Raw genomic sequence first — 23700 nt, 5'->3', positions numbered from 1 at the left:
AAAATAAAAAGTGAAGAAAACAAAGTACATCAGTATATATAGACGCTATAGAAAATTTGTTTTGCCGTTGTCACTTTCAAAAGCTCCCCCCGCCCCCACCCTCCCGACACACACACACATTTGCTGTTTAGTCCACTCATAAGATATGTTACAAACATCTTTTTTCATACAACCTGTACAACAAGAATGGAATATTTTTTCATTGTTGTAACGAAAAATGTGGAAAAATAATAATAAAAAAAAAAAAACAGTTATCGACCATGGAGTCGATTTTACCGTGATGTGTAGTAAGAGACGTATAAGAATTATGCTATAATGCTATACATATGTCTCTGGTATAGTTAAGCCAGGTAGATATTTTATTATTGGGGCTATTTGCGTGATAGACACTGTAGTTGGTAATTGTAAATTTAAGGTTTAAACATCTTCATTTTCATTTTTATCAGAAAAATAAAATAAAATATTTTTTTATGTTTAAATAAATACAATTCTTCTGTTTTGTTACAAAATACCTCTTTAGAATTCAACAAAACTTTGTGATACAAATTTTATGCAGTACACACTTGTGATTATTTGTAATGTCACATGTTTTATATATTGCCAACATTTGATAATGTTCTCAGATCAATAAACTGAACTGCCAGCTGTTTCGTATAGTTGAATCATATAATATATATGTAGTTGACAATATGGAGATATGTATATGGATTGGGATATTTTTGTTTTACATTCCTAACTTTTCATCATCACTGACACATTATCAAATACAAGAAACGAAAGGTAGGATTATCTTTTTCTATTTCAAAACTTTTGAAAGTTCCAATGACATGCAAAATTTAGAATTCATGCGTAAATGCGCAACATATTAAAATCAAAACAAAAAAAGTTTTGTCAATATGTCATGGCAGCTGACAATCTATCACCAATATTTGTTTGTTTTATCGAAAGAACTTTATGAACTACATTGAGTTAGTGTTGAGAAAGTTGACTACCCTATAGTATATGCAGTTTTCTTTAAAGAATTTCTCAAACTTTATTCAGCAACATCCACTCCATCACTGTCTAATGCAAAGGGCATTGGGAATACACGAATTTACAACGTATATTTATAATTTATTTTGATACAACTGTGTGACAGACAGAGACCATGAAAACATGTGTATTGAATGGAATAACAAAAAGACTCTAAATTCTTTTCCGCTGGCAGTCAATGATTAGTCTACGATAATTTCCAATATTAAGCAATGTCGCTATATGACATAAAACCATATATTTAGATATGTTTCAACTGTGTGGCATATGCATATATAAATCTTAATATTGTAACGGCGGATCCAGTTGGGGGGGGGGTAGGGTACCGGAGGACTGGAACCCCCCTTTTAAGGACGATCAATACATTTGAATGGTGACATATAGTTGGAACCCCTTTTTAAAAATGGCTGGATACGCTTGGTCTGGCACGTAATTTCGAACAGGCCTGTTTTCTCAGTCCCGTGAAATTTTTTTTTTATATTTTTATTTAAAATGATAATTATTTTGAAGTTTATCATTATTGATTCTAATCTGACACCTGTTACCAAAATCTAAATAAAACAAGAATAATGTTATCAGGAAAATTATGTACAAATAGAAGTTATCTTTTTAAGCGGATATGTGAAACGGTATAACGTGTCTATACAGCTGTCGTTTTTCCACAGTTTATAGAATATGTACATGTATTATAAATAATTATACTTGATGACGAAAATGATCATATACCTCATGGTCCTGGCAACAGCTGTATATCCTGCTGTTATAATTAATGGACTTTATATGGCTCATTGTGCATGTTTGCATGTCAATAAGGACCATATTTTTTCCACTGGACACTCAATGACGACGACACGAATTTTCATAAAATCGCCAATATTAATTTTGTGGTAAATGAAAAACGGCCTTAAATGAATAATCGTAAACGTCGTTCCAAGCGATTACACGATAAAATCTAGTTTTATTACTAGAGTAATGTAATTAATGTTAAGAATTTAATCAATACTATTATAAAAGTATATGTAAATTGTATAGTTTGTTTCCAGCAACATATGCAATATAATACAATAATTTATAGCAAACAATTATCAAAAATATAGAGTCTGATTTCTAATCTTCACCCCAAAGACAGACGAATACTCTGATGCTCCTCAATGCTTTTTCACGCTTTCTGTTTTGTTGTCCTCGCTTTATTTTGCTTTGGGTGTTGTTCACCAGTTAAGAAGGTTAAGTCGTCGTTTTTTAGTATGAAGAGTACTATGATCCATTATAATATCAAGGCCGAAAAGGACAAGGTCATTATATGAACCTTCATATTCAAATTGCGGTGAGAATTTCCTTTTTAACGATTTAATCAGAAATGTTGATTTCCCCTCGGATGAAATGTAAACAAGATTTTTGCTCTTACTTAACAGTAACTTTTCATTTTTATATGAAAAAAAGGAGGAAGTTTTGTATTGAAGAAGACTTTATCTTACTTCCAACAGGACGTTTTTCCCTCTACTTTTATTTGGTTAGATATCAATTGTTATCAATTGCAATCCCCGATGAACGATAGGAGAAGCTTATTTCTGTGCAGTAAAAGTTATCAGACAAGAATTATTTTCAACTTTAAATAATCTCGGAGAAGATGCTGGGATTAGGGAACACATTTTACTTACAGTAAAATCAGTATATCAAACGTTTATACAATTTTTTAAGTATATAATCCTGCTCCAAATGTAATGACCATTTTTTTACTCTTATTTAAATTGAATAATCATGGAAAATGTCCAGCCTTATATACATCTCAATATGTTTTGATTCATTGAAAGTATGGACCTTTACCACAACAACTAAGCCATGAAGGAAGAGTCAGTTAGCTTACAAGTGTTATTGACAGGTGGACGAATGCCGCTAGATCGAAAAATATAAGACACACGAGTGACATATACAAAAGAAGATGTGGTATGATCGCCAATGATACATCTATTCACAAGAAACCAAATGACACAGAAATTAACAACTATAGGTCACCGTACGGCTTTTAACAATGAGCAAAAGCCCATAACACATATTCAGCTATGAAAGGCCCCGAAATGACAAAAGTAAAACAAATCAAACGAGATAACTCACTTTAGTTTAAAAAAAACTTGATATGATTTCCATAATTTAAAAAAAAACCCGAAGAAACACCAAACCTTCCTAAGGATATGAGACCCAACTCGGTCTAAGTGGGGTTTGTGTTGCTCGTTGATGAGCTTTGTATACTGTTGTTTGTCTTTCGATAGCTTTTCGGTTTATTTTACGATCGACATATGATTATTAATATCCCAATGTAATCTTCGGCCTCTCTTCTAAAACCATTCATTACAGAAAATGAAAACTAAAGATTGTGCAAGACGAACCTGCTCCCCATTAGACAGTGTTTAATTATGTGAACATGGCTCGTGGGTCAAGCGTCTATGAAATAAGAGGTATCTTTCATAAGTCTGTAATTTGAGTTCGATGATATACCGGTATGATAAGGTTGAAAAATTAAGATGAATACTTTATAAGGATGCTTAATAAATAACAAGTATCTAAGACTAATCGGAATTCGATATTTTTCACATGTACTAGCAAATGGGATTAAACAAAGTCGTAAATTTATCACGTATTTTACGCTTTATATAAGTTGTTTTTTTTTTTAGCAAAAAAGATATATGATCGGGTATGGATTTTTGTAAATCAAAAATATTCATTCATTCATTCATTCAACATTGAAAACAAAAGACTGAGCAACTCGGACCCCATCAAAACAGGATGCGATCTCAGGTGACCCGGAAAGGTTAAGCAGATCCTGCTCCACATGTGGCACCCGTCGTGTACAATATAAAGAAGATGTGGTATGATTGCCAATGAGACAACTATCCACAAAAGACCAAAATGACACAGACATTAAAAACTATAGGTCACCGTACGGTAAAGCCCATACCGCAGTCAGCTATAAAAGGCCCCGATAAGACAATGTAAAACAATTCAAACGAGAAAACAAACGGCCTTATTTATGTAAAACAATGAACGAAAAACAAATATGTAACACATAAACAAACGACAACCACTGAATTACAGGCTCCTGACTTGGGACAGGCACATACATAAATAATGTGGCGGGGTTAAACATGTTGATCAGTCTAATTTGGTAGGTCACATACAAAAAAAAAGGGAAGGGGTTGTAGTTACAACAATTGGAATATTTACTTTTTGTCATCTGAGAATCAGACATTGCATAATATTATGGCCAAACTACTCGTGATGGCGTCAATCGATCAGCAATAACTGAAATCCCTCTTTAATATGAAAGGTATCTGAAAATATATAGTTTTACACCCGCCATAATATGCAGATTATAACTACTTCTTTGAAAAAAGAGAATATAATAGAAATTACGTACAATTGAAATATTTCTGTAGTTGAATTCTGTGTACATTGTTTGTTAAACGTAGATGATTCTCCCAAATGAAATGCATTGTACATGTGATCTGTACTTTCTAAGAGACAAACAGCATGGAGTCAGATATAGATTTTGTAGAAAATGAATAATGTCAGGGATAAAAACGAAATGCGGCAATAGCAACAAGCTCAAATGATTGCGTGTACGATTTAAAAAAGGAGAAAATACCAATAGGTCAACCAAAAGCCATTTGTGAAAGAAAAACTAAGACAACCATGGCTAAAATGGAAGAACCAAATACCATTCAACCAACACAAAACTACACCCAAAACTTAAGATTAACAGAAAGATCAATGATATGCACGGGTATCTACTATTCTTTACACATAACATTATGCCCTAAAAAGAATGAAATACAAGTATATTCTTCTTCAAGTTACTGAGGGATTGTTTCAATGACCAGACAGCGACAATACGACAAATTAAAACAGTGAAATGCCCGGATGAAATGAACAATACATCACCAGGGCCAATACTAAGGCTTTTCTACCTCAGGAATAAAAAACCTGAGCTGCATTTGGCAAAACTTTGAAAATGTTGGTCCTCAATGCCCTTCAACTTACTTCGTACTTTATTTGTCCTTTTTAGCTTCTTTGGATTCGAGCGTCACTGATGAGTCTTTTGTAGACGAAACGTGCGTCTGGCGTAAATACAAAATTTTATCCTGGTATCTATGATGAGTTTATATACATTGTTTGAAAGGGATCCAAATGAACATGGCATTTAAAGATGCTGAAATATTACATGGAGGAGATTACAAAATGTAAAAAGAAAGGATTTGATGGTAGTCAAATATTTTGTTTATGATGAATGCTTACGATATATTGTAACGCCGCCTTCCTGGTGCTAGAGTCGGCCACCAGAGAACACAGGGTCACAAAGAAAAAGAGAGTAAAAGGATCTATAAAGTGTAAGGTTCGACGTCCACTGTTTACCGTCTGACCAAAACACGTTACAGAAAGGGAAATCGTATACATGTGTTTATATATAATTCTCAGTTATGAAATAAAATATCTGAACAAAATAAACTTTCATATTTTATTTATATCAAAAATAATCCACGCCGGAGAGAATGGGTCTTGCAGGCTCCATCACTGGTCTGGTCAGGTCCCCGGTAAAGGTTGGTCTTACATAGACACACAAAACTATGTATATAATTCAGCAGTCAAGTAACAAGGTTGTCACTTATTTTGTATCTTTCTATAATCTCAATTAAAGGATAATAACACCCTTCTACATTATAGAACTAAGAAGACAACAACTTAGTATAACACATTAAATTTTGACATATTAATCATGTCAAACCGCCAACATATCTATTAATGTGCACCTTCAATAGCACCGTCACCAGCACTGTCACCGTTACCGGTGACCGTATTTGTCACCGTCACCGTCACTCGTATTCAGCACCGTTACCGGCACCCGTATTCAGCACCATCACCGGCACCCGTATTCAGCACCGTCACCGGCACCGACAATCTTAGATTAAAACAAAGTGAACTTTCAAAGCTTGTCTGTATTTTTCAGACACATTCCAGCTTCTATTAAAGTTTGTCACTTCCCATTCTTTGTCAACCCAACACTCCGTCGGTTCTGCTGTTGTTTTTGTATTTATACTTTCTACTGAGCAATGGCAGAGCTTGTTACATATTGTTTACCAGTCGGCAACCATGGATCAAACAAGGGAAATTCCCGTAATGTTGATATTGTTTGTAAACATGGATTGATCTTCATCAATAAAGATGGGTTTTGACTTTAAATTTATAAGTAGACCATTAGAAGAGTTTTATTTGAGTTCATAGTCTAATAAGGTAAATATTGCACAAATACGGAAGCGTACGTGAAATAAAACTTCTTAACAAACTAACATACATCATGGAAACAACAGCCAAAATAACAAATTACAAGTCTTACATTACTTCCAACATTAAACATCTCACTAAAATCTATCGTTTATCCTTAATAATTTCAAGAAACTATACAGACATAGGTTTACTATTCAAATTCAAATTCAAATTCTTTATTAACTTTGAGCCTTAAAAAGGGGGAAATGCCGGCATTACAATATTATTTCAAAATGCAACAATATTTACCTGCTTTCATCGATGGTCCATTTTTGGCTTTCTCCAACTTTGACTATTAACATGGGCGATGAAAATAACTTAGATATCAATAATTAGTAATAACTGAATAATGCATCCCTGTATGCAAATGCCTTATCATACATAACATGTATTTCAGTTATCTTATATAATTACCATTTTAATTTATATCATTTGGTATAATTTCAGCAGCTTGTCATGTAAATATCAAATCATAAATTCAGTATCTTGCGACCTTTGTAATGTTAATATTAGATTTATATTTTAAGCACCTCGTCTTTTGCTATAATTTCAGTACCTTGTCAAGATTGCCATGTACATAGTATATTGCAATAACAGTACCATGTGACCTTTTTCATTTGAATATCATATCTATAAGTTTAATACCGTGCAACTCTGACTTGCCATGTACATCTGGCATTATAATTGCACGACCTTGCGACCTTTGTCATGTACATCTTAAATCATTTGTTCAGTATTATGCTACCCTAGCAATGTATACATCTGTCATTATATTTTCAGTAACTTGTCATGTCATAATATTATATTATGAATCCTATGCACATATTATATTATGAAGTTAGTACCTTGCCTTAGGCATAATATATTATAAGGCCGTTGCTTTATACATATTATATTTAAGAAATAATTCTTTCATGCCATGCTCTATGCTCATTTTAACATGGGTAGGCATTATATTTGTTAATATCTTAATATCGAGCGTTAGGAATATTTTGAACTTTTGTACTCGAAGCGGACCTATAGCAGACGCTCGAAATGTCGCCATTTTGATTTGATGAACAAAAACGTTATAGAAAAATCAACAGTTTGTCAATAAAAAAGAACAGAAACATTTAAACTTTCTTTTTAGAATGTTTTTATTTAATTTCCTAGCGAACAACACCAACAAAATGTCCATTTTGATCTCTGGCGTTGTTCAAAATTCATCTGACGTTGCAATTTCAATTGTGACCTCAATCACGTGCAGCCCATGTTCTATTCGAATTAGAACATGGCTTTGTACCCAAAGCTAAAGACGAACGTCATATTAAAATATAATTTCAGTAACTTGAAATGTACATATGATATCATAATTTCAGTTCCTTGTCATGAACATATTATATTATGATTTCAGACCCTTGCCCTGTACATATTATATTATGATTTCAGACCCTTGTCCTGTACATATTATATTATAATTTGAGTTTCTTGCCATGTACATATGGTATCATAATTGAAGGCCCCTTGCCATCTTCATATTATACATGTATTATAAATTCGGGTGCCTTGCTATGTACAAATCATAATTTCTGTTTGTTTTGTTCATACATCGTTGTCAATATAATGGAATTTGATCCGACTGTCATACAAGTGAGGAGTTAAGCTAGCTATAAAACCAGGTTAAATCCACAATTTTCTACATGAGAAAATGTTTGTTCCAAGTCAGGACTATAACAGTTGTTATCCATTCGTTGATGTGTTTGAGATTTCAATATTGACATTTGATTAGGTGACTTCCCGTTTTGAATTTTTCTCTCGGATTTCAATAATTTTGTGGTTTTATTTTTAAGTACGAAGCCATGTACATTTTATATTATAATTTCAGTACCATGCCACCCTTGCCATGTACATTTATCTTATGGAGACAGTCCATCCGACATTACAGTGATGTGGGCTACGGATCAGAATTGTAATTCTACGTTAAGTTATGGAACTGATCCATGGAATTATCACAATACTATTGATGCTGACATGACACATTTTGATCATCCAACATCGAATGGTTTGACCTGCATTTACAGAGTACCGCTAAAGGTAAGGTAAATATATTGTCAGGGTAGGAAAACCCCTAAAAAATAAATCAAAAGTCGTATTTGATATTCATTTTGTTGTTTAAAAGATGGACATAACATAAAAAAAAAATTATGAAATAGCACATTTTGATGTCTTTTTATGTAAGAAATGACTCAGTATTGGATGAAATACAATTAGAATGAACAGTAGCATAAGATCACAAAATACCATGCCAAACAAACACTACAGATATAAGAGTATCGACAGGGACCAGATGCATTGTTAGGTAAGCATTTTCTGCTACATAAGTGTCATCTGTCATGTTTCTAAGGCAATTGTTGTGATGAGTGGCAGTTGGTGATGACATGATCTATGAAACACAGGATTATCACTACGACAGTTTTGGACAAAATGAAGGCATCTGTGTCCCAGATATTTCATAACGGTAAAGCATCTTATGATGGCATCCGTGAATTACACAACCAAGACACACAAAAGACAACAAGCTCCTGACTTTGAACACGCCCAGTATCTTGAGCAGGAGTTTTAACTAGTTTTTGATAACTAAACTGGAAACCTCGAGCAAAAGAACACGAACAAAGTTCAGGAAAGGCACTTCATCCTATAATACTTCTGCAATAAATTGACTTACGGACGACAAAACATAGACATATCAATATAACAATGCATTATGATTAGTTTACATTAAAGGGGGGCATTTGAAATAGGCAAACCATGCTGTTATAACTGACACCAAAGAAGTATATTATTATCCTTTTTCTACTTTTATTGCTCAGATAACTCTGTCCTTTTAGAGAACATTTATGAATTGAAATATTTTGATGTTAAATTTTGCTAATTAGCATTTGATATCTTTAACAGAATCTTCAACCAAATACAACATATTTCTACAGACCAACTAGTGGGGGAATCAGTAGCGGACCACATTTCTTCAAAACACCAGAACAGGCAACGGTAAGGATACATTAATAAGGAATAACACATTTCAGAGCAATACAATCATCGTAATAAAAAATCAAAATTTCGTAGTTTTGGACTGTTTTTCCGAAGATTTGTATATTGTCATGCATTATATGTGCTTTACATGAAATTTACACCAAACATCTACTATATTTAAGACAATTAGAAAACCTTTCCTAGGATACTGTCATTTACAAAATCTTCATTTACTGGAATTTGATTCGACTGTTGTACAAGTGAGGGGTTTAGATAGCTATAAAATCCACCATGTTCTGTAAAAGAAAATACCTGTACCAAGTCAGGAATATGACAGTTGTTATCCATTCGTTTTATGTGTTTAAGCTTTTGATGTTGCCATTTTATTAAGAACTTTCCGTTTGGAGCTCAGTATTTTTCTGATTTTACTTTTTTCAAATCATTTAGCGATAACAATATAAAGCCACATTTGCTAAATCATCTATCAACGGCTAAGTTAGTTAAATAAAACATATCTGGACTGATTTGATCAGTTGTTACATATAGTTTTTTTGAGCTGACATATTTTATTCTAATCTAAGTAAAAAAAATCACTAAAATAAGTTTGAAAATCGTTAAACAAAATTGTATTTGCACACAGTTTTCGCATTTTTACCAATTATGTCTGTTTGTTTTGTTCAGGCATCGTTGTCAATATAATGGAATTTGATGCGACTGTCATACAAGTGTGAGGTTTAGCTAGCTATTAAACCATGTTAAATCCACCATTTTCTACGTACAAAATGCCTGTACCATGTCAGTAATATGACAGTTGTTATCCATTCGTTTGGTGTTTTTGAGCTTTATATTTTGCCATTTAATTAGAGACTTTCTGGTTTTAATTTTCTTCGCAGGTCAGTACTTTTTGTGATTTAACTTTTGACTGTTATCGGTGTTCTTTTTTGGCCAGTTAGCTTACATATGTAGATGTATATGTTTCAACAGCTTTGAATGTAGAAAACACATATGAGAGGGAAAGATGAAGAATATTTTTTTTCAATATTAAATACACTAATTCTAGATTCTCTCTATTTTTTTTCATTTTATTTCAAAATCACATACCATGAACAGAACATAACCCCAGAGTTTCTGATCTGTGGGAATCATGGCGGGGATGAGGAGGATAGCATACCATATATAGATACAGAAGTGTTATCGGGACAGTACGATGCGGTCCTACATGTTGGGAATTTCGCACCAGACCAAAAGGTAAGAAGGTTTTGTTGATTAACGTTCTAGTGAATGTTTGAATGGATATCTATTAATGAATGAGTAAAAACAATCACAAACTTTTATATTCCCGAATAAGATCTTGCCATAAAATTTAATGAGATTTTTAAGCATAAATTTACCAAAACTTTTAGATTTTTTTTAGATTAAAAAATCTAAATGCTATATTTAGTTTAATTTTCAGTTAAAAAATATTTTGTGCAAAAAAGATAACAATTTCAAGTAAGCATGTATTTAATTTATCAATTAATGCATCGACATCATGAAAGCCCAATTCTTTTTTTCTAGAACAAAACAGACGAAAATACAACGATATGTTATCCACGTGTAAGTTATTTTTTTTACATATTATATTTCTTTATTAAAATAAGTAGATGTAGTATGATTGCCAATGACACGAATCGACTCCAGAGTTCAAATGAAGAAGATATAAGCAGTTTAATAGAAGAGGGTCAAAAGATACCAGAGGGACATTCGAACTCATAGATCGAGAATAAACTGCCAACACCATGTCAATAAAAGAAACAGACAGACAGACAAACAGACAAACAATAGTACACAAGACACAAAATAAAAAACTAAATACTAAGGGACACGAACCCCACCAAAAACTGGGGGTGATCTCATTCACAAATAAGAAAAACCCATAACGTATAATCACCTACTAGTAAAGTCAGTATTGTATTTTCCTGGGATTTTGACAGTTAAATGTAAGTTAAAATAAGATAATCTTTAGGCGGTCCAAAAGAGAATATTCAAGTCAATATGAATCGACCACATGGGAAACATTTGTTTTATAGAACAACCATGCATTACTTATGATTTTAACTGTCAGTATCGAAGCAAAACAAATGGACATTTGCTACTCTAGTGTTACTTTTATCATTTGATGCCTATACTCAAAATGTATGTCAGTTTTTGCCTAAACTCCAAATAAATATCAGCTTTTACCTGTTTTTATGTTGTGTCGTAGTTATCTTATATTTTAAGGGTTTCCCTCAGATTTAGTTTATAACCCGGATTTGTTTTTTTTCTTAATCGATTTATGAATTTCGAACAGCGGAAAGTCCCTAATCACATGGCAAAATCAAATGACAAAACATATCAAACGAATGAACAACAACTGCCATATTCCTGACAGTAATGTATTTTCTTTAACAGTTACAGGAGATTTATTTATTTAACTACTGTTGCCTTTATTTACTTTATTTGTATAGTCTGGAGATTTTTACATGTCGATGATGTCCAACATGGCTGCACGGATTCCACATATGGCAACCCCTGGAAACCACGGTATGTTACAATACAATAGTTCAATACGTTTATATTAGTTACAAAGAATAAAACATCTTTTTATATTCAGCCTTAGGATGATATGCTGATTAGTAAATTGAATCAACGTATTTGTTGATGTCTATTACCGTTTTCAGGATATTATTGCAAACAGCTTTCAATATCTGCATTACGAATCAACAAATTCAAACCATTAGAGAATGTTCTAATATACCGTGTTTCATTAAACATCTTTGATTTCCTGTACCAGAATTTTCACAAACTTCGAAATAAAGCTAATGAGTTATAACCTGATGATGTAATGCTATCTGAAAACTCTCTATTTGCCGCATAAGATTAATATAGTGTATTTCCTTTAACAGTAACAGGAGATTTATTTAGCCAATACAGGCATTGGTTTTCTATGCCTGGAACATCGTGGCCAATACCCCTTGACAGAATGTGGTACAGTTTTGATATTGGACCAGTTCATTTTATCAGGTAAATATAAGGACGAATTTCTGTGCATACACATGAAATGTTACCTTCCAAAGTACACTGTCTTTTTTTTTAGATAAGTTTTTAAGAAGCATCGAAATACACTTCACCTAAATCCATGACTTCAAAATATTAACAGACTCAATTGAGGATTATGCCAGACAATTGACTTTGTGAGAACAAATAAAAAAAAAAACTCTTTCCAAATGGGTTAAGGCTCTAAAAAACAAATTTCTAAACTAAACCACTGAAAGGGTATAAATTCTCATGTAACTTCATTCTTCAAAGAACAAAACGTTGTCTAGTCCCTGCCCTATCTCAATCACATGTTTTCATGTTAATCACATTACGTTAAGTACTTGATAACGTAATTAAAAATTTACAACTCATTTAACAGTTCAACACTTACATAAAGTTCCTTTGAAATTATAACTTAAGATGAGGAACTGGATTTTTCCTCACTGTACTGTATACTATATAAGTGTCTTTATACACAATTTCAATGCTGGTATCTATGGTGAGTTTATTATATAGACAACGCTCTAATACTGGTTCTGCCAAGTGTTTCAAAGAACATTTTTTCCACCTTATTAACATGGATGTTATCATCAATTAAAGTCGATGTTCAGAATCAGTGAAAAAATACATACTTAAAAATGTCCTGTACCAAGTCAGGAATATGGCCATTGTTATATTATTGTTCGTTTCTGCGTGTGTTACATTTTAACGTTGCGTCGTTTGTTTTCTCTTATTTTTGAGTGTAATTTCACATTGCGATAAGACGTGTCACGGTACTTGTCTATCCCAAATTCATGGTTTTGATGTTATATTTGTTATTCTCGTGGGATTTTGTCTGATGCTTGGTCCGTTTATGTGTGTGTTACATTTTAGTGTTATGTCGTTGTTCTCCTCTTATATTTAATGCGTTTCCCTCGGTTTTAGTTTGTTACCCCGATTTTGATTTTTGTCCATGGATTTATGAGTTTTGAACAGCGGTATACTACTGTTGCCTTTATTTAAGGGGCATTGTGGACACTTATTTGACCATGGTGGTCGCTGCAGAACGAAATATTATTATGTCAAACGGGATGATTTAAGCCTCCAAGTTGTGGACTTTCCATTTTTATGTAGAAACATCCCAGCAGCGCCTGCAAATTTATTATACATCCCCGCGTTGATATGTTATTCCAAAGCTTTCGTATCCTATCATGATGTTCTTGATAGAGAGGTACTGCTCAAAAGAAAGCTATATGGCCAATGGTTCCTATTGCTAAGATGATTGTTTTTCTCTTTTTCCTTCGTATGTTAATGGGCGCGACCATATGTTGTTCCAATTGTTGTAACCACGATCCTGTCCTCTCTTTCATGATTGTGGCATCACCGATTGTGTACCTACAATTAACAACATAGCAGTTGCAACTAGTTGATCAGGATGTACTTAAACGCCAAGAACACCTGGTAATTCTTGGTGGGGTACGTGTTGAGATATCTTTGTTTTCTTTGAAAACTGTTTGTTTTTTTCGTTGTATTTTTTTTTTTCATGACGGTTTCTCTTCTTCTTTTAAGTTTTGAATGTTCATTGGAATCTTTTGTCTCTTATTTTATATGCCCTCAAGGTACCATGGGATACAAAAGTTAACAAATGTTTGGTTGTATGAGATAGGTAAAAATGTGGCGCACGTCTAGTTTGGAACCGAAGCACCTTGTGGGAAATTGTACAGAACATTTGCAACAGCTCTTTTAGTGGCCTGTTGAAAGACAAACGGTTTGTTTATACCCAACCCATTTCAAGTACACATCCTTCCATTTATCTAGGACGACTAAGTTTGCTGAATGAATCCTTAGATTATCATTTTTTGCTTTGTTCTGATTTGCATAAATTATCAGCAAACAAACGTTACAAAGAACAAACAAACAAAACAATGGTTTTCAATGGGTACGCAAAATTATCTTGTTATAGCCCTAGGTTTTGCCCGGAAAGCTTAAAAAATTTGAGAAACAAGTTTTTGATCCAGAAAACAAGAAAATCAAGACAAACAAATACTTTTAATCGTAAAGATATATTTACTGTAAAATATCTGCTGCTTGACAAGATACATAGTTCCCATCTAATTCTTATATTCTATTATAATAAACTTTTTTCTTCATTCCAAAGTTATTCGACAGAAGTATACTTTCTGGATAACGAACTATACATACAAGCACAAAATAACTGGCTGATACAGGACCTCACTTCAATAAATTTGAACCGTACAGCCCACCCCTGGATTGTGGCCTTTGGACACAGACCTATGTACTGCTCAAGTGGCGATGACTGTGCTACATCAGATTCTAAAGTTCGAAAGGGGTATGTATGACATATTTAACTAAACCGATATATTACTGTGAATGCATTTATGTTGTAATATTTTAGCAATACAGATAAAATAAAAACGTTACTTATACCTTAGTTCGAAAAGATCACGGCGCATTAGTTTATCGATTGTTTTCCTATACCTGATATGATTAACACTGTAGCTTTGCTTAACCAAAGAGTTTACATTCACTTTTTGGAAATATGTCGTGTATGCTGATATTTCGTTAGATTTCTTTTCATCGTTTGGCTTGCCCATTTAATAACAGAAGTTTCCTTAGGCCAAAAAAATAATACATGTGTTTCCGCAAACGAGCCGAAAATAAATAGGGTAGAAGGAAGGCTATATCATTTTATTCTACAAACATTTTTTAGTTGGTTACTACTATGGAATCAGTCTGGCTTTAACATTGCTTGTTCCAAAATGGCATAAAAAGTGGAAGTGAAGGCACTAAAAATTAGGATAGAAAGGGCTAGCAGAAACACACGTATTATTTTTTGGGGCCTTACTATCAAATTCAATCTAGCGTTTTTATAAGTAAAATCTAACATATTGTGATGCTTTTATTTGTAAACATAAGACTTTTTGGTTCAAAACAATATCTCACATAGTAACAAAAACTTATATCGGCACATACAATGACTGCATTTTCTCTTGATCACACCTTTATTATTGTGCTCTTATAGGCAGACCACATACTGATTTCAATCTCTTTCAAGTAAATAGGTATTGCTATTATGGTACTTATATTTGATAAAAAAAAAACGCGATATAACCTCTTTGTGAGAGGCGGCGTGAAGCATGAAATACAAACAAACATATGCTTGTTTTAATATTAAATGAATTATGTAGCAAAGAGTTCTTGATTGTTTTAATTGATAATGGTTTCAAATTAATAGTCAAACTCATCATAGATACCAGGAATAAATGTTGTATTTACGCCAGACGCGCGTTTCGTCTACAAAAGACTCATCAGTGACGCTCGAATTCAGAAAAGTTAAAAGGCCAAATAAAGTACGAAGTGAAAGAGCTTTGATGACCAAATTTCATAAAGGTTTTGTCAAATACAGCTAAGGTTATCTAATCCTGAGGTAGAAAAGCCTTTGTATTTCTAAAATTCAAACTTTTTGTAAACAGTTAGTTTAAACAATATTTATTCAGATAAATCAACATTAAACGATATTATACAAATGAAATAATATTAAGGATTCATAAACAAGCAATTTGCTTTTACAAATCTGTCTCCTTTTACAAAAAAAAAATACACTTATTGAACCATACATAAATATAAATACTGGCATGCTCTGTAATAAATATATGAATATAAAAAAGGTGAAGGAAGAAGAAAGAAAAAAAATTCATGAGAAAAAAAAATAATAAAAAAATGAATAAACATGAATCATTGTAATGTATACAGTGTGAAATGCTTGGGTTCCTATTGAATGATGAAGCATTAACATCAAGGGTTAAAACTTTTACTTTTAATAATATATTTCTGTACCAAACTAAATAAAAGACTATTTCGCTCATCAGGGAGTACCGTTGATCCAAAAAGCAAAGTTTTTGTGTTAACTTGGACAGGAAGAACTGAAACAGAATCTAATAGTTCATGTCTTAAATCAAATTGATTGTAAACAGTTAATTTATAAATATGACCATATAATTGATAATTCATGTCAGCACAAAAGTGCTGACTACTGGGCAGGTGATACCCTCAGCAGTTGCATTCACCAAGTAGTTGTAAATAAACTCATCATAGATACCAGTATTAAATTTTGTATTTACGCCAGATGCGCGTTTCGTCTACAAAAAAATCATCAGTGACGCTCGAATCCAAAAGAGTTAAAAAGACAAAATAAAGTACGAAGCTGAAGAGCATTGATGACCAAAATTCCTAAATAAAAGCAACAGTAGTATACAGCTGTTCAAACTCACAAATCCATGGACAAAAAACAAAATCGGGGTAACAAACTAAAACTGAGGGAAACGCATTAAATATAAGAGGAGAACAACGACACAACACTACAATGTAACACACACAGAAACGGACCAAGCATCAGACAAAATCCGTTGTCTAAAAGTTTTGTCAAATACAGCTAAGGTAATCTATTCCTGAGTTAGAAAAGCCTTAGTGTTTCAAAAATTCAAACTCTTTGTAAACAGTTAATTTATAAATATGACCATATAACTGATAAATCATGTCAGCACAGAAGTGCTGACTACTGGATTGGTGATACCCTCGGGGAATTAAAACTCCACCAACAGTTGCATCGACCCAGTGTTTGTAAATTAACTCATCATAGATACCAGTATTAAATTTTGTATTTACGCCAGACGCGCGTTTCGTCTTCAAAAGACTCACCAGTGACGCTCGAATCCAAAAGAGTTAAAAAGGCCAAATAAAGTACGAAGTTGAAGAGCATTGATGACAAAAATTCCTATACGTTTTGTCAAATACAGCTAAGATGATCTGTTCCTGAGTTAGGAAAGCCTTAGTATTTCAAAAATTCAAATTCTTTGTAAACAGTTAATTTATAAATATGACCATATAATTGATAATTCATGTCAGCACAGAAGTGCTGACTACTGGACTGGTGATACCCTTGGGGAATTAAAACTCCACCAGCAGTGGCATTGACCCAGTGGTTTTAAGCATCGTGCCTCATTTTTGTAAATAATAGGGACATGATAAAAGTCAATAGAATATTATGTAAAAAAATGGTTAAAGGAATGTCCCGAAAAAAAGGGTACTTTCGTAGTTTCAAAACATACATGCAGTCTAATATTAAAATCTGAAAGCATCTTGGGAAGAATAACACGATATTACTCGATCATGTAGGTTTATTCTTTAATTGAATTGTCGGTGCATTTTTCAAGATTGACTCAATCTTATGTATGTGTTCTGTTTTTTTTAGCGTTTAGTTTTAAAGATCTTGTTCGTTATATTCACAAAAGTCATTCATTTTTTTAATTTAGATTAGAGAATATATTTTTTACCTATGGTGTTGATGTGATTATACAAGGACATGGACATTCTTATGAAAGATTGTTCCCATTGTACCAAGGACAAGTTTTAAGTAATGACTATAACAACCCTAAGGGACCAGTTCAACTGATTACCGGAACATCAAATGATCAAGTAAATGTGAAGAGTGAAACAACTCAATGTAAGTATACCAATCAGTAGGTACCAGTAATACAAATTACGAATAAAAAAAGAAAAGAACCGAACAACCCATTCTGTAGTTACTTTAGACAAAGCTTAAATAACTCATCATAGATACCAGGATTGAAATTTGTAATTCAGCCAGACGCGTGTATTGTTTACAAAAGACCCATCAGTGAAGATCGAGTCTAAAAAAGTTTAATAGGTCAAATAAAGTACAAAGTTGAAGAGAAATGCGGACCAAACATTTCTAAAAGTTTTGCCAAATACAGCTAATTTAATATATTCCTGAGGTAGGAAAACCTTAGTATTTAAGATTTAAAATTTTTTTAAACAGTTTATTTGTTATTATGACAATATCAATGATAATTCATGTCAACACAGAAGTGCTGACTACTGGGCTGGTGTAACCCTTAACAAAATATAATTAGTTATCAAAGTTACCAGGATTATATAAATATAACACAAAGCGTAGGTATAAGCAACAGTTTAGCACCAGAAATCTGATGAGTGAATTACTAAAAAAGCTCACCATTCAAGTGTATCAATCTTAAAACACATTTACCATAACACAATAACAAGGACATTTATATATGTTCATATTCAAGTTACAATACATTACATAGTTTGGGAAGTCGCCCCAATTTTGAAATTGTGACTAACTAGAACCGACTAACTGCAAAAACAACGAAATCATATTTTGAACATCTTACATAATAGAATGAAATTCAAAACAGTGTGGCTGTGGCCATTGATTGACACATTAAATTCATCCATTGACTGGGACAATTTACGTGAACGTTTGTCTGTAACGACCACTGTTCACGACGTACCTACGATAGACATTTAAACTGTGGGGTCACCAAAGGTTTCTTAACGCCTTTAATTATAAAATAATTCAAAAAATTAATCAGGAATAACCTTTATGTTTTGATTTATATAATTGATATAAATCAAAACATCGTGTTATTTCTGATTAGTTTTTCGAATTACTTTATTAAGGTGTTGAAAACCTTTGGTGACCCTTATAGTTTAGGTGTCTTTAAAAAGTACATAGTGAGCAGTAGTTGTTACATACAAACGTTCACTAAATTGTCCCAGTCAATGGATGAATTTAATGTGTCAATCAATGGCCACAGCCACACTGTTTTGAATTTCATTCTATTAAAAATTATTTTAAAATATTGCAACCAGAAGTTAATTCGTTTATACTTTCTAGCATTTACTACGAACCATTGAAACCCAATATTTAATGCCAAGAAACTATGAGTGTTAGAATACATGAGAAGCTATCAGTTCAAAAGGGATATAAAAAGAATAGTCGAATGTATCGGAAGTGAACTTTGCCATGAAAAAAACATCATCAAAGATAGCAGGCTTGTTATGTGGAGGAAGGAAAACAATAATGTTTTTGAATAATTAAAATCAAAATCACTGCAATGGTACTTTGGGCTTGCGATACCTTCGGGGGGCAAAACGTCCACCAGCAGTGTCAACGACCAAATGGTTGTAAAAACTCATCGGAGGTTCATTATTTGTTACACCGGACGCGCGATTCGGCAACAAAATAAATAGTTTGACTGTTGATTATTTACTTAGACAGATCCACAACAAAGATACAACAATCAAATAAATGTACTAAAAACACAATGAAGGTTTTGACATGATGTAAAATTGAGAATGGAAACATACTTGGAAAGGGTTAAAATATCGGTATCATATTTGACATGCAACATGTGTAAAATTGTTAAAACAGCAGCATCTGTTTAAAACATAACCAACCAAAATATTACGTCAGAATCTTCAGGTAATTTCTATCGCCAGTTTAAAAATAATAAACAAAAGTATCAAAAAAATATCAAAAAGCTTAATAAACAAGACATTTTTACATTTTAACATCGGTAAAGATTTGATTGATTATGTAAAATTTAGAATATTTTTTTTAACAGCATGGTCTGCCCTACGTATTGGTGGAGAGGGATTGAACAGTTTTAGTAGAATGAAAGTGTACAACACGACACATCTAATGTGGGAACAAATATCTCCCAAAGACAAAAAAGTTTTAGACTCTATCTGGATTATTCAGGAGCGCCATGGTCCATTCATAGCTCCTAAACCTAAAGAACCAATAAGCAAACCTAAAGTAAATATTGAAGGTGACACTCCTGTTAGTAACAAAGATGAAAGTGAAAAAATCCCGAGTAAAGCTACGGACACGGCTTCTGCAACAGGAAATGAGAATACATCGGGAAAACCGTCGTCTTCAGTCGTTGAGTTCTTTGATCAAACATCGAACAAAGTTTTAGTTGGTGTTGGTGTCGGAATTATTTCATTAGCACTTATAATAAGTGTCGTTGTATTGATAAAAAAGAAACAAAGAATAAGAAGTTATAGAAGATGGGACGCTACTGTTGATTACGGAAGGAAATTCTATTCAGCGTATTCCCAAGTAGGGAAAGACGAGAAAGACGGAAGTGATTTTGAAGTAGACTCGACAGAAGGCAATCCTTCATCAAAACTTTTAGCCGATAAATAATGATAGAACACATAGTCATCATTGAGAAAGTACCCACTAAGAACTGCTCAAAGAAGAGAAGTGTTTGAACCTCATAAAAAGACTATCTAGACAAAGAGGAGATTGTGATATCATAAATCACCACAAAGAGATTCTGCTAGTTCTTTATCAGGAGAACTTATAAAGAATTACTAGTATATATAAATCATTTTGATTATCATTTAAGACATTTTTCATCAATTTAATCATATTTTTTAAAATATCAAATTATGAATTATTCAAAACTTTAACTATAAATCATGTGAAGTCAATAATATTAGAAAAATAACTATAAGAAACCGTATTTATTATTTGTTATAATAAAAATGCAAAATAAATGAAAAAATGCTGTGGGGGATTTTTATAAGAATGTTTGTTGTGTAGAGAAAAGAAGAAAAGGAGACAGTATAAAGTAAGGAATGATAAAACATGGTAAACTGTTTTATATCCACGAAATCTTGTGGCTATATGTAACTTAATTTATATTTTATATTCATTTTTCAGAACAAACTATTTAGACTTTAAATTGCACAATGTTTGATATTTACAAATATTCAATGTAAAAATTTTGATAAAAAAAAAAATCATTCATCATTCAATCGTTCCTGTTTTTTTTTTTAAAGAATTATTTTTATAACCGCGTGGACAAGACAATTTTTTGGCGCGCCCAGGTTATCAATTGACTTGGTCAGTTTAGGTGAACGTTCGTTTGTAACATCCACTTGTCAGATCGTACATATTATAGACATTGAAACTGTTGGGTCGCCAATGGGTCTGGACGCCTAAATCAAATAATACGAATAAATAGCAGATGACCAAACCTTGTGTGATGATTTAAATGTTGAATACTTAAACTTTTTTTTCCCTATGTTGCAGAAATGTTATCTGAACTCTGCTTGTATTCAACGCTCAAACGTCTACACATAAAGTCTGTATATTATTTTGTAGACTAATGTTTGTTTTTTTCGTCCTTTTGGCTGAGGAGTTGTCTTTATTTATCGATATGCTTTTTAATTTAATTTGATTTGTTTACTTTATCAATCATGTTAACGGAACAGATTTCTAAAAGGCAAATTATCGATTGGGTACGATTAATATCAAGTACTTATATCAGAATAAGGTGGATCATTGGTTTATATTCCCTCAGTAAGATTTTTTTAATACTTTGCCAAAAAGAAGATTTTTCAAAAATTTAATAACAAGTACGGGCCACCGTGCTATTTTTTTAAACTACACGTCGTTCAAAATTGTCCAAACTTGTTTAGATTGTTCATGAAAAAAAAACACATTTTTGTAAATTAAAAGAAATCTATGAAATAGAATTTTGAAATAAAATACGAGAAGATAGGTTTTGTAATATGCGTTAAGAAAATAAAAAAGAATAAATGGTGTCAACGAACTTGTTTTCTTGCTACAAGTTAAACATTTATATTACCCTATCATTCCAGTATACAAGTTTTACTATAAGAGTTATCTCCCCTTAAATGGCCAAATTGGAAAATAGACTCTGAAAACCACAATATTTGGTTCTGTTGAAAATATTTCGTATAATGCAATGAATCACCTATTTTTCTGTATACAAGTAAGCAGTCTTACACAGAAATTGCAAATCTGTCTCGAAATTTGAAGATTTAAGCAAAGAACTGAACCGATTGAGTACTGATATTGTACAATCCAAGATGGTATACAGTGAATCTATGGAAAAAGGGAAACTAGAAATCGTACAGGATGACTTTGTGCTATTGCAGTTCGTCAATGACATATATTGAAAAGACGTGTTTGAGTGTGAATTCACATTACTATAAGACGTGTCACGGTACTTATCTATCCCAAATTCATGTATTTGGTTTTGATGTTATATTTTTTATTCTCATAGGATTTTGTCTAATGCTTAGTCCGTTTCTGTGTGTATGTGTGTTACATTTAAATGTTGTGTCGTGGTTCTCCTCTTTTATTTAATGCGTTTCCCTCAGTTTTAGTTTGTTACCCCGATTTTGTTTTTTGTCCATGGATTTATTAGTTTTGAACAGCGGTATAGTACTGTTGCCTTTATTTTGAAATTATTTGTGAAAAATTCAAATGTTTTATTCTAGTGTTCAGATGTTTGAAATACAAATATGAATTCACACTTAAAGATTTTTGTAGAAAACTCGAATGAAGACTCAGAATGTGATCTTCTTTGATAACAATTTGATGTATATTGTTGTCTTTATTGCAAAGAAAAAAAAAAACTCTTTTCATTAAAACGAAGGTTCAGTAAAAGTAAAGTTAAAGAAATAACTCTAACCGATAATTTCGTACGCACTGATATAGTACGATTCGATATTGAGTATATTCAGATGGAGATTCAGAGAGATGAAGCGGGAAAAATCAGATAGATGAATAGGTCTTTGATTTGCATACAATTATAATAAAGCATATATGAAACCAGCCTTTATACGCGAGGCAGGCGAATAGATATAATGTAACTAAAATTTTGGCTACATTGAACACAATTTTTGCCATGTGACCAATGGCGTTTTAATAGTGTAAATGACTTAAAACACTACAAACAGATGCATAGGGAAAACTGCCGGTCAGCTAGTATCTATTTCGCATCGTTGTCAATATAATGGAATATTTTTATTATTGAACTCTTGGTTTTATAGCTTCCTTTTGAGCAGCAACCCTCTATCGAGGAAATCATGTCATCCAAGTGAGAGGTTTAACTAGCTATAAAATCAGGTTCAATCCTCCATTTTCTACATAAGAAAATGCCTGTACCAAGTCAGGAATATGACAGTTGTAATTATCCATTCGTTTGATGTGTTTAAGCTTTTGATTTTGTCATTTGATTAGGGACTTTCCTTTTTGAATTTTCCTCTGAGTTTAGTATTTTCGTGGTTTTACTTATATCTTCAATAAGAATATGTTTACATAGGAAAGAGTTTCCTGCTAGCACTAAAACATTAACTGTCCAGAAGCAAATAAATCTGGGTCGTAATCTTACTTGTTATATTTTTTTTTTTTGAAAATTACATCATAATTGACATAAGCGATATCTGTCAAATTGATATATTCACTAAAAGAGGGACAAGAGATATCAGAGGGACAGTCAAACTCATAGTTTGAAAATAAACTGACAACGCCATGGCTAAAAAATAAAAAGACAAACAGACAATGTTTGTACAAAAGACGCAACATAAAAAACTAAAGACTTAGCAACACGAACCCCAATAAAAAAAAAACTT

The 23700-nt window shown here is 32.5% G+C and overlaps 1 protein-coding gene across 1 annotated transcript; it reads left to right on the top strand.

Moving 5' to 3' along the window:
* The first annotated feature begins 614 nt into the window (after positions 1 to 614).
* LOC143078701 (acid phosphatase type 7-like) lies at positions 615 to 20816 on the top strand. Its single transcript, XM_076253616.1, has 10 exons — positions 615 to 780; positions 8213 to 8421; positions 9283 to 9375; positions 10468 to 10605; positions 10915 to 10953; positions 11844 to 11919; positions 12282 to 12399; positions 14552 to 14743; positions 17727 to 17917; positions 19866 to 20816. The coding sequence occupies exons 1-10, from the start codon at positions 690 to 692 to the stop codon at positions 20450 to 20452; spliced, it is 1734 nt and encodes a 577-aa protein (XP_076109731.1). The 5' UTR covers positions 615 to 689; the 3' UTR covers positions 20453 to 20816.
* Positions 20817 to 23700: the final 2884 nt, after the last annotated feature.

The sequence above is a fragment of the Mytilus galloprovincialis genome, chromosome 6 (genome assembly GCF_965363235.1).
Source record: "Mytilus galloprovincialis chromosome 6, xbMytGall1.hap1.1, whole genome shotgun sequence".
Taxonomy (NCBI): domain Eukaryota; kingdom Metazoa; phylum Mollusca; class Bivalvia; order Mytilida; family Mytilidae; genus Mytilus; species Mytilus galloprovincialis.
The sequence above is the reverse complement of the archived record's forward strand: the minus strand, read 5'-3'. Positions and strand labels throughout refer to the sequence as shown.